Source organism: Sceloporus undulatus, chromosome 6, assembly GCF_019175285.1.
Source record: "Sceloporus undulatus isolate JIND9_A2432 ecotype Alabama chromosome 6, SceUnd_v1.1, whole genome shotgun sequence".
NCBI lineage: Eukaryota > Metazoa > Chordata > Lepidosauria > Squamata > Phrynosomatidae > Sceloporus > Sceloporus undulatus.
The window spans coordinates 94,590,158-94,611,870 of NC_056527.1; the positions used below are offsets into that span (position 1 = coordinate 94,590,158).

A 21,713-nucleotide genomic window follows, 5' to 3' on the forward strand; every position below is an offset into this window, starting at 1 on the left:
GCATGTGTGAAAAAACAATAGAGCAGATGGGCAAAGTACAGCCATTGGGCCCCATGTGGCTGTTTATGTCACCCTCAAACCCTTCAGACTCCCAGATTGGCCTTTTTCTGGCCCACAAAATAAGGTTCAGCAATATTCCTGGGCTGTTTAATGTTGAAAAAATACCCGTTTTTCAAACCCAGAAGTGAACTTTTGGATACTCCAGGTTTTTTTAAAATGTATTTTTGGGAAGTCCTCACAGCCTTTCCCTTCAGAAGAAGAAAACTGGCTCCTGGACTTGCCATAGTTTCCCAAACCTTCAACAGTAGTTAAATCTGTAAATTGAAGGAAGGGCTTTGTATGAATGGAAAATTAATATAAAGATGAACATCAGAGCAGTAGGAGAAAAAAAAAATCCATAAAACACAGCCAGGATGATAATCCGGATGCACCCCACTGAAAACAGCCATATTCTTGGGAGTTACATTTTGGACTACAACTTCCAGAATCCCCTGGCCAGCACTTGAGAACAAGCAGCTTTCAAGCTCTTGATTTCTTACATATATGGAATGGAGGAAATTTTAAGTATGTAATGTCCCCAGTAGTATGTTCCTATTTCTCATTCAGTGCATTCTTTAGTGCTGAATGAGTATCCTTTACGTGTTTTGTTACTTGTCTCACCATTCCTTGCATTAGCCAAGCATCCTCATCCTGCTTCATTTAGATACTAGCATTTTTTTTTTTTTGAGCTGCACAAATAACTGAGGACATGTGCTGGAGGGGCAAATGCCACCTAATGCTGCTGCAGCAGCAAAAGCACTTTCCATCATTACAACATGCCTGACTTAGGTAATTCATCTCAGGAATGAAATAAATCCTACAATGGTGCTAAGAAGCAGTAATGCTGACCAGATGACGGAGATGTGACCCAAGCAGTAGCAGAATAAGCTTTCCAGCATGACCACCCCCTTTCCTGTCTGGAAACAGTAGAATCTTTCCTCTGCTCCATTCTGCTCCCATTTAGATCAACAATAAGAAATTGTTCAGCTATTGTGGGCATTGTGGTAGGTTCAGGGGACATTTTCCACCTCTACCCTACACCCACCACAAGCAACATCAGACTCCCACTTCCTGGGTTTTTTTTAAAATGTGGGGTTTGTAGGGTTTTTCTGTTTTTTGGTAACAGGTGTTGGGGAGCACCTTGTATTAGAGAACTGGACACCTTAAAATCTTTTGGAGCTGCACATCCCTCTTTTTTCAAACAACAGTTTTCAGGGGCTATGAGGAGCTGCTTTGAGTCACAAAAACGGACTTGGAGGCTGGCACATGGGCCATAGGCTATGTTATTCCTACTCCTGTACAGTTTAAATCAGAGATAGTCAACATGCAGACTGTGGACCACTTGCTGCACCCAGGAGTTCAAAAATTTTTCTGTTGCCCCCAAAGCTTTCTTAGGTGGTGTGAATAACAATTTGCCACATTTGGGAGAAGGAGACATTTTATAAAAAAAATAAAATCCAGGAAGTGATCTGGAAGTGACTTCTGGGTGACTTCCAGTTGTAAGAAAGGCCTTTCTCGGGCCTAAAATGGTCTGGAGAGGGACAAACATGTGGCAATGATGCCCCCATACACCCTAATGGATGTTTGAGGGGCAATTTATATTTTTACTTTTTTGCAGGGTGATGCAGCCCTTAGTGCAGCCCCATAATTTTGGACTATTAAGTGCTTTGGTGGCAACAGAAACCCATTCCCTCTCCAAAGTGTTTCTGATGAGTAATTAGAGTGAAAAGAGGTACATGTTGTTAGGGAACACCAAAGTAGGCTTTTAAAAACATGATGGGAGGAGAGAATTTAAATGGCCAAAGCATCCATCCACCCTTCCTTGAATGGATTGCCTAACTGCATAGAGAGCTCTTGTCTTAGGACCAAAGGAAGGGAAGATCCAGAGACATGTGTTTGAGCAATGGGAAGGAGAAAATCCAGAGTCTAAGACAAGTATGAGAGAAGTGTGATGTTAATCATTCAGATCTTTCCAAACTGCTTGTAGGGGGTGGATCAAGAGTAGCAGTTTCTTCCCTCAAGTCCTCTCCTCCCTCAACATTTCCTCTTGAGAACATCTTGAAGGTAGCAGCAAACTTCTACGGCTGAGTCCCAAGGGACTACAGTGGCCTGGTAGGTCCCAGGTTGATTTTTCTCTACCTCCAGGATGAGCTGGTGCATGGGATAGCCCTTCCTTGGGAAAGCAACATCGCTTGATGTCAGAGCTGTGGAAGGGCAGAAGTCATTGGCTCCATCTCCCACATAGAAGACCCGTTCGAATCTGGCTCCCTCCCGAGCCCTCTCTGCCAAGTATTCTGTGAGGATCTTGTGTTTGCACATGTTCGCTGGACATCGTGGGCAGTTGTGAGAGTGGTAAGGGCCCAAGGTGAAGTAACCTCTCTTGTCAAAGCTAGAAGGGTTGCTGAAGATCTTACGGAAAAGGGAATAGGCCCCGGCGGCTCTCAAGGCACATTCAATGCCAAACATGTTGGCGTCAGAGATGAGGATGATTTCAAAGTGGTCCTGCTGCTTAGAGAGAAACTGGAAGAGGTCACGCATACCAGGGGAGAGTGGGATCTTCTCATAGACTGCCTTGAAATCAGCCATCTTCACCCCTTGGTCTCCCATGTACTTCAAGACACCCTGCATGTATTCATTGTAGAATCCTTCACGGAAGGTTTGGCGTATTGACTCTGGAAGCTGTTTCCCTGGAGCAGCCTGGAGAACAGACTCATCGCTGTTCTCATTCACAATGGTCTCATCAAAGTCGAAGATAAGGAGATTTTTCTGCGTTGGAGTGGCAGTCATGCTCCCATCCTGCAACAATAAAAAGGCACAAGATGCATGAATGGAGGACTGTTTGGGTGTTCCTCACCACACAGCCTTCTCTAACCAGAGCCTGGAAAAGTTACCTTCTTCGACTATAACCCCCCAGGATCTCTCAGATCATGCTGCCTGCTAGATTCTGAGACTTGTAGTCAAAAATGTAATTTTTCTAAACTCTTTTCACAATTCCCCACCAAACAATAGCTGAACACAGAGCTTTTACCGTAGAATTAGAAAAGGACTGAAGGAAGAAGTGAGCAGCAGCTTCATGCACTCAAGAGTGATGCTCAAACATCATCACTATCTGTAATACCCTTCTGAAAGCTTGAAAGGAACATGTTTCAAGTAAGGGGCTTCTTGTAACTAATTCCTTTTTGCAAAAGCTAAGGCGTAACTAAGATCATGCATGTAACACAAAGACGTATAACATCACTCCTTTTGCAGGGTAACTAGTGCTATTTTAACTGCTTTTTCAAAGATAAATTCAACATCAGTTCTACCTTGACCAGACATACTGAAAATTAATGGGACTTAAGTTACTTCCAAGTAACATATTCTATTCATTTCAATGAATCTGATCTAGACAGGAAAAATATTGGTTTTACCTCTGGGGTAGAAATAACGTGGCCCTCCAGATATTGTTGGACTCTATCTCTCACCATTCCCCACCATTGCCTATATTGGCTAAGGTTGATGGAAGTTCCAGTTCAACAATATGTGGAAGACAACATGCTTCCCACCCTTGCTTGTTTAGCCCATAGCTAGAAAGGGTAAATGGCTTCACTCCTGAAGCATTTTTATACCACAGAACTGTGATGCAGCACTATGCTTTATAAGTAAAAGTAACTATTTTAGTTACTTTTGAAGAGTAAGAAAGGAAAGTCATACTTTTAAAAAATTAACTGTAACATTAATTGTAACAATAACTAAATGCATGGGGTTGCAACAGAAAGGAAGGAATTACTTGTAAAACTAAGTGCCCATCTCTTCAACTTCAACTGTGTTGCTCTTTTCTTTCTACTTGAGCCTTCTCAGGGAGCTCTCTGAAAATTCAGTTTCTAAGAAAGGGCAGCTAAAATTGGGGAGAATACATGTGTGGAACATCACACCAGGCTCATTCCAGAGGCATCTTTTCACTTGTAACCAGTTAGGTTGTGCCCACTGTTTGCCTGAACTGAATCTCCCCCCGCCCTTATGCTATGGACTGGCACCAGAGTTGTGCCCATTAGGTTACTTTCTTAGGAACTCACTGTGGGCTGGCAGCCAATAGCTTGCAGGCTGGCACTGGTCCATGGACCACACCTTTTGAGTAGCACTGATGCAGAGGATGGACAGTCGTGGCCCACAGGAATGGAGAGAAAGAAAAGTGGAACTGGTGGGAGGCACTGCTCTCAGGTCACCCTGAGTCCCATTGAGATCATTCCTGGTCTCTTGACTGTTGGAGCAGAGAAGATACTGTCCCTCTTCCAAAGTACTGTTAGTCCATGAGGGCCAAAAACATCTTAAAAATCCATGCAGATATCGGGGAAGGATAGAGCCAGCATGGTGTAATGGCTTGAGCGTTGGACTACTACTCTGGAGATCAGGGTTCAATTTCTTGTCCGGCCATAGAAACTTACTGAGTGATCTTGGGTGAGTCAACACTCTCCCCACACCAGAAATCCTTAGGGTTGCCATAAATTGGACATGACTTGAAGGTATGCAAAAAACCCCAACAAAATGGAATCCATCTGTGACCATGGGTTATTTCATATTAATAGAGCTCTGGCAATAAATTACGTAACTGCCCTGTTATTATCATCTCTGAAATTAGCAGCTTGCATTTCACTTTCCTCAAAGTCGCTGTCCTCCAGGGGAGTTGCAATATAACCCCCATTGTCTCCCAAGTCAACACAGTTACAGGCTGACTATTCCTACAGAAAGCCCAGTGTATGTGGGGGGGGGGGGGGGGGGGCCAAAAAATGTCCTGATGGAGAAGTAAATCTGGGACTGCAGATTGGCAATCTCAAGTGAGCTACTTAGACAAATCACCACTGCCCTATTATTGCTTCTCTGTGCCCTTCCATTCTCAGTAGGACTGTAATCTCCCCCCTCCCCCCCTCCAATATATATTCAGCTCTGACTGTAAGAGGCTTAGCCTGTCAAGTAAAGGGGATCAGGGTTTGCATCTCTCTTAATCCTAGTTGCACTCCTTAGAGAGCAAGACGATTTATTGCCCTTGAAACTCCCATGCTGCTGTTCCAAAAGGATAGTGCCATGGCACAAGAGAACTTCGTCATGCATAAAGGTTAGAAAAGGGAATGAGCAAGTGGGAAAGGGGGGGCCATAAGTTGCATAGAAATGCTGTGTGGCACTTGGACACAAAATTCTTATTTTTAAAAATTTGTATTCCAATTTTTTTTTAAAAAGGGATTTAAAAAAAAAAAAAAAAGCTCTCCTAACTGAGGAGTGTTGGTCTGATAACCAACGTTTTTGGTATGATGGAGATGGAGTTTCTAAGCCCCATCCTCCTGATCGGCCCACCCCCACTACCTCCCATCAGGCTCCTCCCACCCCTTCAGCTTACCTGCACATCTGGTTCTGCCATCGCACACTACCTTATATAGACTCAGCCCGCCAATCAGAAATGAAGAATGTCAACCAATGAAGACAGAGAGGCATAGCCTAGAGGTTGCGGGCAGTAGAGGCAAAGCAGTTAAGCTAACAAGACAGCAGCAGAAGCTCCGGGTGTTTAACCAGAGCTGGCCCAAAGGCATTGGGACACCTGAAGCAGAGCCCATTGCTACCCTCCCTTGCACCCCTAAAGACAATTTAACCACCCTCCAAAAGTATTTGTGCACTAGATACCAGTCCCAGGCTTTGCATACCCCTCCCAGCCAATGGTGTATAGTTGAGGAGAGGGGTAGGAGTTGACCTTCCTCTTGCCAAGGGAGGCGTGGGTTTAGGGCCTGGTTTGGATATCAAATGTGGCCATGGCCCATGATTCCAAGATCTACTTCCCCACCATGGCCCAATTTCCAAAGAATCCCACTCACCTGAAGGAAACACCGCAGCCCAACACCTTCAAAGCACCGTTTCATCTTCAGCATTCTAGTTGCCAAGGTGGCACATCCCCCAGTAGTTAATACTTTCTCTGCATGAGGCCTCTTAGCTGCCAAAGAAAGCACAAATCACATTTTTGTGTGTGAGAGTGGGAGTAAGAATGGGATGGAATGAACAGGGAACATACATGGTTGAGCCTGGCCTGCCACTTCAAGACCTTCCTCATGTCAGAAACACATACACACCCACACCACTCCCATTCTCTACTCTAATAGTTGTGATTGTTGCTTCCAGATTTGTTCCTGCATTCTAAATATAGGCTTGTTTTTCTGCATCTCTTTAACAGGGTATCATTAAGGGTCCTAGGACTGTACTGCTGATAGGCACCGTATTTTTGCTCAGTATTGGGAAACATTACTTTTCTGGAACTACATCTCCCAGACTCCATCAGCCAACATTCCCACTTTGCATATTGGGCATTATTTTCTATCTACAAAACCCAACAAGTTGGTTAGACTGGTCTACACTGATTGCCAGTGGTTCTCCTGGTATTCAGACAGTGGTCTTCTTCCTTGCCTAACATAGACATGCAATGTGTGTATGTGTGAGAATTTGTGATCTTTTACACGCAAAGCATGTGCTCTACTCACTGAGCTATGGCTTCTCCCTGTCACCCCCCTATAGAATCAACCCATACATCTACACTAGGAAGAACTGAGACCAAGTCATCCAAGCTTCTCAAATAACAGCAGAATCCTATTACCTGCTCAAGTTGTCATGGTCAGGAGCAGGTTGCCTATCAAGAAAGGTTGCAACAAAAGCCTGTACATGTTCAACAGATGGAATGCTGCAGAACTGCCAGTGATGTAGCCTCATATCAAATCTGGCACTTCTGGCACTGAGGATTATATAAACAGGCATTCACTGCTGATTTGTTCCAGCTATAAACTCTTGAGATCTGTACAATTTGTACAATGAAAAGGTGTCTTCTTTTACTACCTTCTACTGCCCTCTTGTGCTCAGCAACCGTAAAAGAGCAAGAAAAATCAATCTGATGCACTGCAAAATCCATCCAGGGAGGGATAGGTTTGCTACTTTACAGAATGCAACCAATCAGTACGATGTACTACCAGGTTTTGCTGCAAATTTACAGAACTAGCTTCTTGCCTGAGAGGAACACTGTAGAGTACAAAAAGTGTTTTTCAGCAAAGACATACAGAAAATACAGCCGTGCTAGCATGACAAATCTTCTACACGAGGAACCAGTCCAACTATCAATGGATCATCAAGAAGTGGGGTCTCACCCAACATTGAACGAGCCAGAAAGTCTCAACATATGGACCGCTGGATGTTTTGGACTTCACCATATCCCTGACCAATTGTCATTTCTGGTTGGTGCTTCTGGGAGTTGAATCCCAACTGTATCTTGAGTCTGTGAACCACTGAAACACATCACCATTAAAAGACTTCTAAGGAAACAAGCATTTCCTTAGTCAAAGATTATATTCTGGAAAGTGGGGGTGAAGGAAATCTGTGGCTCTCCAGAATGTATTGGAGTCCAGCTCCCACCAGATTAAATCTAAATAGCCAAGGATGAAAGCCTCTGTTTAAAGACCTTCAAAGGAGACTCCACCACTTTCCATTGAGGCAAATGAGTATTTTGCTGTCAAACAGCCCTTACTATTAGTTGCTAAAAGTGTAACTGTTTGAAGCTCTGATTATGCATCCCAAACTACACAGCCAACTTCTGGGAAGTTTTCATCCAAAATTTTAACATGCCAAAGATAATCTTTTCCATCTCAAACTCCATGCTCCAAACCATCAGCTTGTCTGTCTTTTTCTTTCCTAAAAGGAGATTTGATTACTTTTGCCTTCACCTTATTTGTATAGTTTTCATGTTCTGACAAGGATAAAGTTAAAGAAAAATATTCATTGAAATGATTAACAATTTAATATAGACACACAGATGAAAGAAAGAAATAGAAGTGACTAGGCTCAGCTCTAAAATTTGCAGGCTGTCATCAGGAGGGATTAACTCAAGGCTATTTGTAGGCTGCCACTGCAAAGTAAACAGCAAACCAGACTAACCCTTAAGGCAACAAACCTATCTCTCACTGTCTGAATCCCATGAATGGGAAAGTAAATCATGGAAAGAAACAAAAATATCTACAAAAATTGCTGGCTGAAAAACCACTGCTGGGATATACTCAGTGGGATTCCTGTTCCAGCAAACAGCAAAGTTCTAATGCCGGGAAAGCCGCTGGAGAATTGGTCCCTGCCCCCTCCTTCTCCTTGTTTCACAGGATGTTCTCTGTCCTAAGCTGGCCCCAGGCTTGGCAAGTGCAACACAGAGCATGTGGGATGTGCCGAGTCAGCAGTGCCACATGCTACCAATTAAGCACAGCAATATGTGGCCACCAGAAGCAAAGGGGGAGTATTCTTTATTGGTTGGGGACAACCTGAGCTAGTTGGATTTTTTGGGAAACTGGCTAAGCCACAGACAGCTATCCATGTTGCTCAATTATCTTCCTTCAAAGAGAAGAAAAAAGGCTAAGGTAGGGCAGCAGTCTCTGCACCACATTCACTCTGACACATAGGGAGAGAATGACACGGTGGCATAGATCAATGCAAACTGGCCTCTGAGGCTAACTTCTGAGAGAGACCGTTGTGGTCCAGCAATCTGGACTCTGATCTGGATTCCTTTGCAGAGCTTGGAAATGCTAGAGGGTTTGGGGGGAGGTAAAAATGACTTCCTAAATCCTCTGGCCATCTGTCTGGGGGATTCAGGGAAATGACAACTCCCTGATCTTCCAGTTCCAGCCAACTCTGCCACAGGTTCATTGCAGAGTTTGGACTGGGTATGGGAATCGGGCTGTCCTGCAGATGTTATAAAACTGCAACTCCCAGCAGCCCTCAGTCAGCATAACCAATGGCCAGGGATGTTGGGGGTTGCAATCTAACATCTGCAGGGCTGCATAGTTCCCTTTCATAGTCTCAGCTGATACAAGGAAGAGAGTGTTTTTTTTTAAAACTTACTGCATGTGATTGAAGTTCAGAGAAATTCCATAACAATTTCATTTTTAAAACACCTGTAGGTCAGTTAAGCAAAGCTTTTTGTTACTTTTTGGCAATGCATTAAGCCAAAGGTGGGCAACTCTATAGCTTTTTGAGAGGGGGAACAATCTCCTGGTCTCAAAACTTCACCCCCCCAATGGAGTTTGCATTTGTCATTCCCACTGAAATGTAGTGACAATAGCATGCCAGAATATCCTCTCCCACCAGATTTCTGTAAGACTGCTGAATAGTGCCACTTAAGGCAAGAAACAACAGAAAGTAGGAAGGAACAAACCAAATCAGTTGAAAGCTTCAATGATTTTACCACTGATGGAGTGATATGGGTTATGGTTGTCCATGCTGCCACCACATGGGGAGCAAGGGGTGTAAGAAAATGTAGGAAAATGAGCAGGTGGCTTATGGCTACCCCTACATCAAAGAAAGAAATTATGTTACTGGTTCTTGTGGGGTACATGGATAAATCCAGAATCCAATCTCAGCATGTGATTACATTAACACCTTTGCAGTAGAGATTGTAGAAGAGCACCATGCTCATTAAGTTGATGGGTGGGATGCACAAGAAAGTAATATTTGGGGGAACCACCACGTTATGACTACTGCAATACATTAAACATGAGGCTCTCTTTAAAATGGTTTGGAAATTATAGCTTGTCCCACACAGAGATGCTGAGAGTATAAACTGGAATTTGGTGGTTTGACTTTATAAAATTGGTGCTTTTTTCAGAGGCTCCATTTCAGAGTCTAATTTAACCTTCTAGGTTTTAACCTTTTGAATCCCAAACAGCTTGAAACTCAGTTCTCTTAAAGCCACCTTATCTTAGCCTAAAAAACTCATAAAACATGTACAACCTCCCAGAAGCTCTGCTCTGAGTACCTGCACCAGATGTGTTCAGGTGGATCTCATCACAAGAGACCAGGCACCCAGATTATAGGAGGTTAGCATGGTACCACTTCATTGGCCATGCTACCCAGAGGATTCTGGGACTTTTCATCCAACGTAACTTTTCCAAGCTCTGCTAAGAGAGATCCACTCCCTGTAAAAGATTTAAGACAGTTGCTCTTTCCAGGACAATTATTCTGGGACGATGGTTTTGCAATGTTTCTTACTGTAACATTCATGCCATCTTCCAAAATAATTTATTCCTAATTATACATATTTATTAAATTTAGCTCACATCCTTTGGATACAAGCATTGGCATGCAGCTGTGTATGTGCCTTCATGTTGCCTGTTGACTAATGGCAACTCCAAGATAGGGTTTTCTTAGGGAAGGAATACAGAAACCAAAATGCCATGTGGGTTTAGTTTCTTAGTCAGAGAAGAATACTGTTGAGCTATGAACAGAAACCTAGGACTGCTATGCATATTTTAATCACACTGTGCATGAGGTGTGAACTCTTTGTCCTGAGACACTCAGAGTATGAATAAAAAATAGGATTTCTAGCTCTTGTGGCTGTAGAGCTGAAAATGAAATTGTATTTTTAATTTATAATCTGAAAGTTTCTCTTGGCCAGTATTTTGTTGTCATAGTGGCCAAGCAGAAGCCTATGTAGAATCCACAAACAGGATTTGAATGCAACAGCACCCTCCCATTTGAGTTCTCCACTACTAAGAAGCACACTATCTCGAACCCTGGAAATAATATACAGCCATCGTGAGTGACAGCCAATTGATGGGCGGTAAGGATAGGACACCTACGGATCACAGTTTGAAATGTTAATTTTTAGGAACTCCAGCTACACGCATCTGGGAGTTGGTCCAAAAATAACATATTGCCAAGCTCTGACTTTCCAGCAAATAATTTATTCTAGCAAATAATTTTTCCAGGTTATTCTAGCCATTGCTCCTTGGTCCTGTTTTGCATGCATGCCCTTTCCTTTGGAATACTAAGGCATTGACTACAAATATTTGCATATCGATTGGTATTTCTCAATCTCTTAAGAGGTGGATATAGATAGATATTTGTCCATCGCTTACTTAATGTTAGCTATTGGGTGGGCTCAGAAATTCAAGTTAACCACTTTGTGATAGTAGTGATAATTTGTAACTACAGTGGCTTTTTAATGGCAGTGCCAGCCCTGTAAAACTTCCTTCCTAATTACATGAATGTTGGGGTTTTTTGTTTGTTTTAGACAGCTTGTCAGTTCTGTGCAGTGGTAGTCCACTGCTTCTCAACTTCTAGAGTATCCAGAACGTGGGAAAGTTAATCTTACGGTTACAATTCAGAAATTTCCAGCCAGCATCTAGCACTAATTCTTGTTATAGCTTTTAATTACACTGGTATTTTGTTGTGGTTTTATATTTCTGTATGTGATTTTACTTAGCGGTTAGCTGTCTTACATTTTTGTTGGGCAATATTTTCTGGAAAGAGCAGATGGGGGAAAAAGCATTTTAAGTAATGAATTATTTGCATTATTTTACAGAAAATAAATTCAGCTTCAATGCAGAACTTTGACTCTTCTTTTGTTTGAAGTGGAGTGCATGCCCAGCATGATTCAATGTTTCAACTTGCAGGAGTACTAAAGATCACAAGATCTTGCTTTCCAGAAGAGACCTACTGCTGCAACTCTTTCCTCTCTGTCAAACATTACATAACTCCAAATGTTTTGAAACCTTAAAACAGCTGCTGTCAACATTCAGCACAGCTCCCTCCTTGCTTTGAGTTACATGGATTCTCTCACAAAAGGATTAATGAAATGTGAACAGTTATCTGGAGTAGCTGCTAGCTTTATGGGGACTCTTACAACTTCTATAAACAGCCATTTTAAAAAAAAGGAAGATTTCCAAAATTAAAAGTAAGATTGGTATCTGAAGCCAACATAGCTGAGAGAGAGGAAGAGGACAATTCCTATATTGGCTTTAAAAATAATTTTAGTAATGTCCAGCTGTAAAATGGCTTACAAGCCTTTTAAAAAAAAAAAAATCAGTGAAGCAATGATGTAAGATGTATTCTGCCTTAGAGATGGAAAAGAGCCAAAGAATTATTGAATGTCTTGCTTGGCTCTTAGGACTGGGTCTCTATACTAGGACTGGAAAACCTATGCATCTATAGATGTCACTGGACTATAATCCCATCAATTCCAAGCATTGGGTGTTTTGCCTGAGGGTACTTGGAATCCGTTCGTGTCCCACCCTGAAAGCATGGTGCCTGTCACCTCTACTGCTCTTTCGGAATGCATGTCTCTCTGTGTGTGTACACATGCCTTTAAATCGCCTTTTGGTGACCCCATGAATTCCATAGGATTTTCTTAGGCAAGGAATACTCGGAGGTGGTTTTGCCAGTTCCTTTCTTTGAAATATAGCCTACAGCACCTGGTATTAGTTGGCAGTCTCCCATCCCAGTACTAGCCAGAGCTAACCCTATTTAGCTTCCAAGATCAGATGGGATCTAGTGCTTGTAGGGTATTTAGGCAGCTACCAGGAAATAAGTCACAATGATGTCTCCACTGGATTTACATCTAAGTACAGAGTGATGCTGTAGATATGTCAAGAGCATGGCAAACTATGCCCTTTGCCAATAGCACAGAAAAAAAAGGTAAAGTATACTCCCTGCCTTCAAGACAGAAATAAATTGCATTCCAGTTTGTTAAATATGTGGGAACTAAGGCAAACTATAACAAATTCAGATCACAGCCCAAGGCTGAGGTGGGACCAGACTTATGCCAAATTATTTTGCTATCTGAGTCAGAAGCTGTCCTCACAGACAAAATGGTAAGTAGCCAAAACCAACCAGCCACATTACTTTGGCACATGAGACAGAAAATCACACAAACACCTCTTCCTATTCCTGGCAGTATTTTAAAAAAGAAAGTAAGCAGCAGCAGCAGCAACATTTGAAACCATGAACACTTTTCAGCCTTTACAGCCTGCTGTTTTTGTGTTGGCCAGCCTGGACTGCCACTTGCACACAGAGCTCCCACGTCCCACATATAAAGCTGCTTCTTATTTTGTCACTGCAAAATTTGTCCTGACTAAATTATAAGGCCAGATGAAGATCACTTGGGATGTATCCATACTGCAGAATTAAAGCAGTTCAATACCTGTTTTACTGCTGTCACTCTATCCTACAGGATCTGGGATTTGCTGCTTCTTCATTGAAATTCTTCCACACAGCTCAGCATGAAGCTGTTTGCTGATCTGAGGAAGCAAGGGTAAAATTGCCATTCTGTGCTCTGAGCATAAAAGATGCTTCAGATTTCAGAATGTCTTCCTGTCAAGTGACTGTTGTCATCTAGCTATCTCTGTGGTGAGAGACACATAGGAACACACAGTGTCCGCAAGCGGCTGTGTGTCCCCGCTTAACCTATGGTGAACAACTGCAACGCTTGCAGGCCAAACACAGACTCAACATGAGTGAATTGTTTTGCACGGCTCAGCTGAGTCATGGCAACATTTGGCACAGCGAAACCTGGCTGGGGGGGGGGGGATGTTGGTGGAGAGGCAGGGAAGTAAGAGATCCTGACACTTTAAAAAAAAAGTCTAGAAGAGGAAGGCATGAGATGAGTCAACAATTATTTTGTTTACACGGAGCATGAGAACAGTAGCAGCAAGCATGCAACTCCCTCCAGCATGCAACTCTGACCGCTAGCCACAGAAAAATGGATGCTTCAAGGAACAGTTTTTGGGTGTCATTAAAAGGCAGCACATTAGAGCCAGCATGGTTTAGTAGTTTGAGCAATGAACTATGGCTCTGAGGACTAGGGTTCAAATCCCTGATCAGCCATGAAACCCATTGGGTGACCTTGGGTGAGTCACACTCTCTCAGCCTTAGAGAATGGCAGTGGCAAATCCACTCTGAAGAAGCTTGTCAAGAAAACCCTTTAGGGTTGCCATAAGTCAGAAAAAACTTGAAGGCAAACAAAACAACATTGTTAATAGAGATATACAAGGAGCGTACTATTGCCTTCCTTTCTGGCTGTTGATATTCCCAGAGCTATCTGGTTGACCAATGTGTGGAAACAAGATGCTTGTTTTGGGAGCAGGATGACCCGATATCCTGTTTTTCCAGGACATCTTACATTTCAGCCTTCTGCCCAGGAGGAATTCAAAAATGTCCTTCATTCTGAGCATGACTAAAAAGTACGAATTTATATTTATGTGTTTTCAGCTTTTATTTTATAATGGCCCACATCTTACAGTGCCATGTCCTCCTTTGCAATTATGATATCTGGTCTCCCTCTTTGGGAGCCTATGATTTTTGGCTCCCAAAGCCAATATGTGTAGCTTACAGTTCCTCACTTGACAAGCCCACAAATCCTCCTTACTGGCATTTGCTTTTTGGTACCTTCACCTCATTGCTGCCAAACAACCCCACACTGTCCCCTTGCCCCCTGATTAATTTTGCAGCTTTCAGGTTGAGATGCCATCCACCTACCATTCTCACTAGATTGTGGCACCCCATTTGCCATGGCATACATACTTACTGAAGCAGGACTAGACTAGATAGACTGGTTTTTCCCAAGCTGGTGCTTTCTAGATGTTTTGGACCCCACCTTCCATCTTGGGCAATGGCCAGCAGTATTGAGAAGTGGAAATAACTGGAAGGCACCAGACTGAGCATGGCTGATGGTTATTTTTCAGGGTTCTTAACATTTCCCCCACAAACCTATTCTCAGTCTCTGCACTGGAAACAATGGAAGTACGCAAAATACAAAGAGAAACTGGCAAGGCTGGGGAGGTGGAAGAAAATTAAAGGAAGTGGCAAACCTGGGACAGGAGTCAGCAACCATGGGGCTTCCCTCTCCCTTCAAAGAAGCAGTCAAATCAGTTTGTTTGAGCCCCAAATTTGACTGCCTTGCCATAGCTGTACTCAGTATAATGTAAGATACCATACTGTGTCCTACCCTATCCTCAATGAGCTGTTGTTGTGTGTCTTCAAGGAGTTTCCGAATTAGGGCAACCCTATCATGGGGTTCTCCTGGCAAGAGTCCTTCAGAGGGGGTTTGCCTTGCCTTCCTCTAAGGCTGAGGGAGTGTCACCCAGTGGGTTTCCATGATCAAGCAGGAATTCGAACCCTGGTCATCAGAGTCCAGCTCTCAAACCACTACACCACACTAGCTCTTTGAGGCTGTTATACTTTGGACATGTTATGAGATTATGTGACTAACTGGAAAAGATAAAAATGTTTGGTAAGATAGAAAGCAATAGGGAAAGAGGACGGCACAATTACAAGTGGTTTCATTCATTCGAGGAAGGCATGGCTTCCCTGAGTTTGCAAGATCTGACCAAGGAGGCTGATAACCAGGACTAGAAAAATGTTTTCTGGAGGGAGAATGTGGATGCAGTGCCTTTTCTATGTACAGAAACACACATTCTGCCTTTTTACAGAATCCCTGTCTCGAGAGGCCAACTTTGTTGGGAAGAGAAGGGCAGGCTTTGCTGTCACCACCAGCACCTCCAAGCATGGTATTTTACTTCTCACTGATCTGAACTAATTCAGCTATGGTGGGTGGAAGCACTTAGCTCCAGAAGCCCCTGTATGTGTATTGGCCAGACTCTTGGACTAGGACATACAGGTTCAAGTCCCTAGCTAGCCAGGAAAAACACTGGGTGACCTTCATCCAGCCACTATCTCTCAAGCTGATCTATCTCACAGGACTGTGGTGACAATGAAGTGAGGAAGAGGAGATCCATGTATTATGCCACCTTGACATCAAGGGAGGAAAGGTAGGATATAAATGTAATAACAAATATAATAAACTATAATAATAAGCCAATATCCTGCTTCTCACAATGGCCTGTCAAATGCCCCCTAGAAGCCTAGGCATGGGACATAAAATCAATCATCTTTTCTTATTTATGTTACTCAGCAGCTGACATTTGGTAGTATGCCATATATAAACATGACGTTTTTGCCTGGATTCATATTAAAAACCCTACAATGAAAGTTAGAATGCCAGGCAGAATAGTGCTGAGACTTCACCTTGCCTTCTATATGTATGGAATATACATATTATTACAAGGAGCATCCATTCATACAAGCCTTTTACGTATAGTCAGAAATGCAATCCTATACTGTACAGGTTTGCCACCTCTGTGAGAAGATGATCTTGGTCACAAACAGAATGAGGAAACACTGAAAACTGATTGCTATTGAAAGATCATTTCTTCCAAGCACAGCACTTTCCCATGTATAAATCAATTTGCAATTCCTGTTTTATTAATCCCCCTAACAACCTTGTCAGGTAGAACTAAAAGCAGGACACCGGCACACTTCTGTATAGCAAATATCACCTTCTGGCTTGCCATTCTAGACCTAGTGTCAACCTTAATGTACACTCACTTAATGGTTGACACTCACTTTGTTGAGAAGGGCATAGAACTCTGAAAGGAATGTTTGCTTCATTTTAACCGAACAGCTTTAATTTAGAGGGAATTCAAAAAGGTATTTAGGTAGTTTCTAAATTTAGGTTTCACTTTTGATTTTTCTTTAAAAGAACTGGCATAGTTTGAAATCCCTTTTCCCCACTGTCAGATAAACACATTATTTGCCTGATGGCAGCTGGTCTGTGGGAGTCTCTCAGAAGGGAAAATCACCTAATCCAGAGAAAAGAAAGAGAGAAGCCAAAGGAAGAAGAACAAATAAGCAAGCAAGGGGGGGGGGACTTAAAACAGCATGAAATAAAGCTTTCTATGGACAAACCTGTATTTAGATTGGAAGATCCTTCATCCAGAAAAAATAGTTCACTTGTTTGGGGAGGGTTTCTGTGAGGCTATATTTGAAGGTGTCTAAACCACTCTTTCAAAACATGCCCTAAATTTAATGTTCCTCTCTTCTGCTCTGACAAGCTATAAGAATGTGGATGAGAACCTTGCAAAGTCATTGTTGTCTGCATACATCAAGGTGGAGAAGGTGGGGTAACTGATAAAGGATATGCCAAGGTCAATTAGATGAGAAGATACTGACCAATGAGGAAGTTAAACTGGGACCTAGTTCGGAAAGATGTGCAAGAGCACAGAGGTATCAAGGAGGATTAAGGTAGTACTTATTAAGATGATATAAGTGTGAATGTGTTGGCAACTATTTGGTATTAGAAAAATGATGCCATGTGTCTTTAATTAGTGTTCTGTATCTAATCTGTTGTTGCATTTTAATCTCATATTGTTCCCTGCCCTGATCCGTAGGGAGAGGCAGGTAAGAAATAATAATCATAAATCATTTTACCTTCCTGGCATCAGTCCACAATTTTACCATACACTTACACCAGATCCAGGTCAGAATCTAGGGCAGGTGTCTTTCACCTAATGCTCTTTGGATGTCAACTCCCAGAATTCCTGGATATTACTTAGCCACATCTAGTAACAGTTGAAGTCCAACACATCTGGAGGGCACTAGGTCGGAGAAAGTCTGGTCTAAAATAAGGTATTTGGAAACAATGACTATATCTTATGGCTATCGTCAGAATAGAAAAGCTATTTTTTTTTGGTACTACAACTCCAGTACCCCCCATCCAGCATGGCCAATGGCCATGCAGATGGGGAATTTTCTGAAGAGCTATTACTGCAATCCCAATATGGAATCCCAATAGTCCACTTTTTTATATACCTCTGGACTCTGCTTCAAGGGAAAATAGGTTATATAAAATAAGGCAAAGTGTAAATTTCCTCAGTTTGCATGGTAGACTAACATTACAGAATCCTATATTTTTTTTCGGAGAGGGAACCGACACACAGGATCCTATAAAGAACGAGGCAGAGTACACATCATCTTGTCTGTAGTCCAAAGGCCAAATTAGAGTTGGTTTCTACTTGTATCTACCATGACAGAAGTAGAAACTGATATGATATAAACATATTTCCCTTGCACCCCTGTCCATAATACTGGCAAAAGGCACTAAAAGGGCTTCATTAACTAAGTGTTTGGTGTGAACCTGGAAGGTATTATGTTGAAAGTTTTGCTTAGCTTTTACTCTTTAATGAACCACATTTTGCCCCAGTTCCCCAACTATAACATGTGCTTAAGAGTAACATCCAGCACAGTTTAGAAATAGGTAAGTACTGTATGAGAGCCAGTGTGGTATAGTGGTTTAAGCCAAGTGGCTAAGTTTGGACTAGGACTCTGGAGAGCAGGGTTCAAATCCTGGCTCAGCTATATAAACCCACTATCTGACCTAGGCTTAGACAATCAAACTCACTCAGCCTCAGAGGATGACAATGGCAAACCCACTCTGAAAAATCTTGTAATTAAACCCCATGATTGAGTCACCTTAGGATCTCCATAAGACAGAAATGACTTAAAGGCACGCAACAAGAACAAGAATAAGCACTAGAAAATGACAAATTGTGCCAAATCCTTTCTCTCGGCTGCCTCTTCTCCTACTACATAGGAAGCATTGCTTTGCTTTCTCAGTAGACATTCTTCAGATCCCACCACCTCACCGGATTTCTTCCAACCTACAGGAGCAACTATGTAATTTCCTGATCCAGCCCACCCTGCCAATGTATTTTTCCAGGCTTTCCTGCTAAACTTACAAAGTGCCACCAACAGTATCAATACCCTAAACACATTACTCTCCTTGTTCTCTTTACTAATCTTCCTAAGTTCTGGATAACTGGTCCTAGAGCCTTCCTAGATATTGATGCCTCTTTCTGGATTTTGGACTATTAGCTGCTATACCCCACTTCCCCTAGTAGCATTTATTTATGTAAACATAACACAGACACAGCGGCTGGGAGACTGAGAGTTATACTGTACATAAAAATGTAACTTTTCCTACTTTGCTGTCTTGGCAAATGATTTCTGGCCCAAATTTTCCTGGACCTTTTGCAGTCTATTTGTTTATTTCATCAACATAGCACCTTTTCCCTCTGGAACTCAATGCAGCCCATTTAGAGTCCCAAAGCAACTTTCCACCTAGTAACATGCATCTGAGGAAGTAGGCTCAACACTACGAAAGCTCATGCTGCCAATTTCTTTCTTTCAGTTAGTCTCAAAGATGCTACAAGGTCCCTTTGCATACTGGTTTCCCAGACTAACATGGCTATGTCTCTGAATTTCTATGTACTTGTATTGACAAGCCCCAGATCAGCTTAGCCTGCTGTGTCATGCACCCAGCCTCCTCTTATCTGGGATCCTCCAGATATTCTGAACTACAAGCCCCATCACCCACAACCACTGGCTGTGCTGATTCTGGCAGATTGAACTTGTGGTCCAAAACACCTGAGAGTGCAGGATATATCTTGAGACAACTACCTTCTTGGTGCCTCCTGTTCTCTGTTCAGGAGTTACAGAGAGTTTCCTCAAGCCAAAACAGTGATCTATGCTTCCTGACAAGGGGACAGGTCCTGTCTGCAAATTTTAGGCTTCCTGACCTTCCATACCTTGTTTATAAGCGGACATGTGCATACATGCGCACACACAAACACACACATTCATGCATGCACACTCCTGTGGAATAATGAGAAAGAAAAGGATTGTTTTAAGCTGCCACAGCCCCCCCCAAAAAAAAAAAAATAAAAAAAGGGGGGGGAGTGATGGTGGTTGGGAAAAAAAACTTTCTGTCATCACTCTAAAATAAAAAACCAAAATGCAAGTTGGACATGGAAATTCCTGGCTGACTAGATGGCTTTCGGACAAGGGTCAGGCCAGGAAAGGCCTCAGGGGAAAATCTGATATATACCTCTGTTCTAACCTATAGCAGGCTAATGCCAAAGGTATTGAATAATCACACACAATACACATATCCTCGAATGACCAGAGACAGCCAGACTCTGGATCACTGCCACCACCTCCTCTATCTATAACCTATGACTCTACTCCAAAAGGGAAATTTCCGCTGCACATTGCTCTGCATAGAGGAGAGCCCACACATTTCTGACATTGAGAGACAAGCAAATAGTCCCAGATTAAATTCTGCACCTCTGGTCTCACTTACCCCAACCCAGTACCAATCCCTGTCTAATCACCCCCTGAATCCCAGTCCTCCCTTTCTGGCCTCCATTCCCACTTTCCCACCAAGCCATCTTCTAGAACCAGTGGTTCCTAATCTTTAGTCCTCCAGGTGTTTTGGACTTGAAATCCCAAACCAGTCTGACCAAGTCAAGCATTCTGGGAGATGCAGTCCAAAACTTCTGGGGGACCAAGGTTTGGGAGTCAGTGCGTCTAGATCAGTGATTCCCAAACTCTGGTCCTCCAAGGAACCATTACTTCAGTGATTCCCAAACTCTTGTCCTCCAAGGTGTTTTGGACTTCAATCCCAGATGTCCCAGCTAGCTTGGCTAATAGTCAGGAATTCTGAGAGTTGAAGTCTAAAACATCTGGAGAACCAAAGTTTGGGAACCCCTGCTTTAGATCAGTGATTCCCAAACTCTATTCCTCCATAGATCTCTTTTTCTCCCTTCATCTGTTAACTCCAAGGGTCCAAAACCATTCTTCCATCTCCCCGTTTCTTGCTTCCCCATCTTCTCTTGCCCCTCCACAGCCCTTGGATCCCCCCCTTCTCCTTTAACTAAAGGAGACTCCATGCAACCTTAAACGAAAGGGGCCCCATGCAACCTTCCCATCCCTTCTTGGGTGTCCCCTTTGCCCTTGGCTCCTCTGAAGCCCCTTCTCCCCAATCCCACAAAGAAGAGTGCAGCACACTCACCTGCCTCCTTGGCCTCGATTCTGGCTGTTAGAGGAGGAGGAGGAGAGGAAGGGGAAAGGGTTTACTTTCAGATCAGACTTGCAACTTTGCTGCCTGCATTGCTCTCTGGAGGCTTCCCCCTTCCTTTGACAGCAAGGGTCGGTTTTCTTGTTGTTTTCCCCCCTTTCCTCTCCTCGAAAGGAGGATCGGTTTGGAAAGGGGGGGGGAGCCCCCAAGCAGGAGCCGGCTCTCCTTGGCTTCTCCCTCTTTGCGCCAGAGATAGCCCGCGATCGATCCCCCCCTTTCCCTGGTGTTGTCTGGAAGGAGACGGAAACTAAGCCGGGTGCTTGAAAAGACATAGGGACAACCGCAACCTCTCCACGTCACAAGGGAGGCAGCCAATCGGGAAACCGCCTGGGTTTAGATCAAGGAGGGGGGGGAAGACCAGCAAGAGCATCCCCAGAAGATCCTGGGATCTCTTAAGGACATCTCAGGGAAGAGAGCAGGAAAGCACCCTTTGGGTCCTGGAGCTGGAGAAGCTCTTTTGCAAACAAGCCTTTGCAGAGTTACTTAAAATGTATGACTATATGGAAATAGAGATAAGTCAACCTTTCTTTTGAGAAGAAAGTCAATGGCAGGCTTTTATAAAACTTGGGAACCCTTAATAGTCAATGTGAAGGGTGAAAAAGGAAATTATACAGGGGTAATTTTTGAATGACTTGAGACAGCTTTGTCACAATCTGTGGGTAAAAATTTAAGTATGGATTCTAACATAACCGGCATGACAATGAAAACACATCAACAAAATATGAACATGGAAGAAGAGATAAATCTGAACGGTATTAAACACAGCGGGAAGATTTTTATCGTACGCAGAAAAAGGAAAGCAGAGCTTATAGGGTGATAAATACAGAGTTGGAGATAAATCAAAGGGAGCAATGTTGTTAAAATTTTATGTAAATATATTGAGGAATATGTTTACACTATATAGTACCATGGAAAATACCTATACAGTTGGCCCTCCTTATTCCCAGATTTGCTATCCATGGATTCAAGCATCTACGTCTTGAAAATATTCAAAAAACTGTAAATTCCAAATAGCAAACCTTGATTTTGCCATTTTATATAAGGGACACCATTTTACTATCACATTGTATTTAATGGGACTTGAACATCCACGGATTTTGTT

At 42.8% G+C, this 21,713-nt stretch overlaps 1 protein-coding gene across 4 annotated transcripts; it reads right to left on the reverse strand.

The window, feature by feature from the left end:
• Positions 1 to 1,975: 1,975 nt before the first annotated feature.
• Positions 1,976 to 20,872, reverse strand: PHOSPHO1 (phosphoethanolamine/phosphocholine phosphatase 1). Of its 4 annotated transcripts, XM_042474098.1 has the most exons (4): positions 20,546 to 20,872; positions 5,880 to 5,995; positions 5,411 to 5,508; positions 1,976 to 2,835 (listed from the first exon to the last, which is right to left on the reverse strand). In XM_042474098.1, exons 3-4 carry the CDS (start codon positions 5,429 to 5,431, stop codon positions 2,074 to 2,076), a joined length of 783 nt encoding a protein of 260 aa, XP_042330032.1. In that variant the 5' UTR covers positions 5,432 to 5,508; positions 5,880 to 5,995; positions 20,546 to 20,872; the 3' UTR covers positions 1,976 to 2,073. The 4 variants fall into 4 exon arrangements, with proteins under 4 accessions (XP_042330032.1, XP_042330029.1, XP_042330030.1 ...); XM_042474095.1 differs by lacking the exon at positions 5,411 to 5,508; XM_042474096.1 differs by lacking the exons at positions 5,411 to 5,508; positions 20,546 to 20,872 and adding an exon at positions 13,001 to 13,111.
• Positions 20,873 to 21,713: the final 841 nt, after the last annotated feature.

Bases quoted from the DNA above. Each gene is read 5' to 3' on its own strand.
- PHOSPHO1 (XM_042474095.1), bottom strand. From the start codon at position 5,933: ATGCTGAAGATGAAACGGTGCTTTGAAGGTGTTGGGCTGCGGTGTTTC. The intron at 2,836-5,879 runs GTGAGTGGGATT...TTATTGTTGCAG, and splicing joins GGCTGCGGTGTTTCCTTCAG to GATGGGAGCATGACTGCCAC.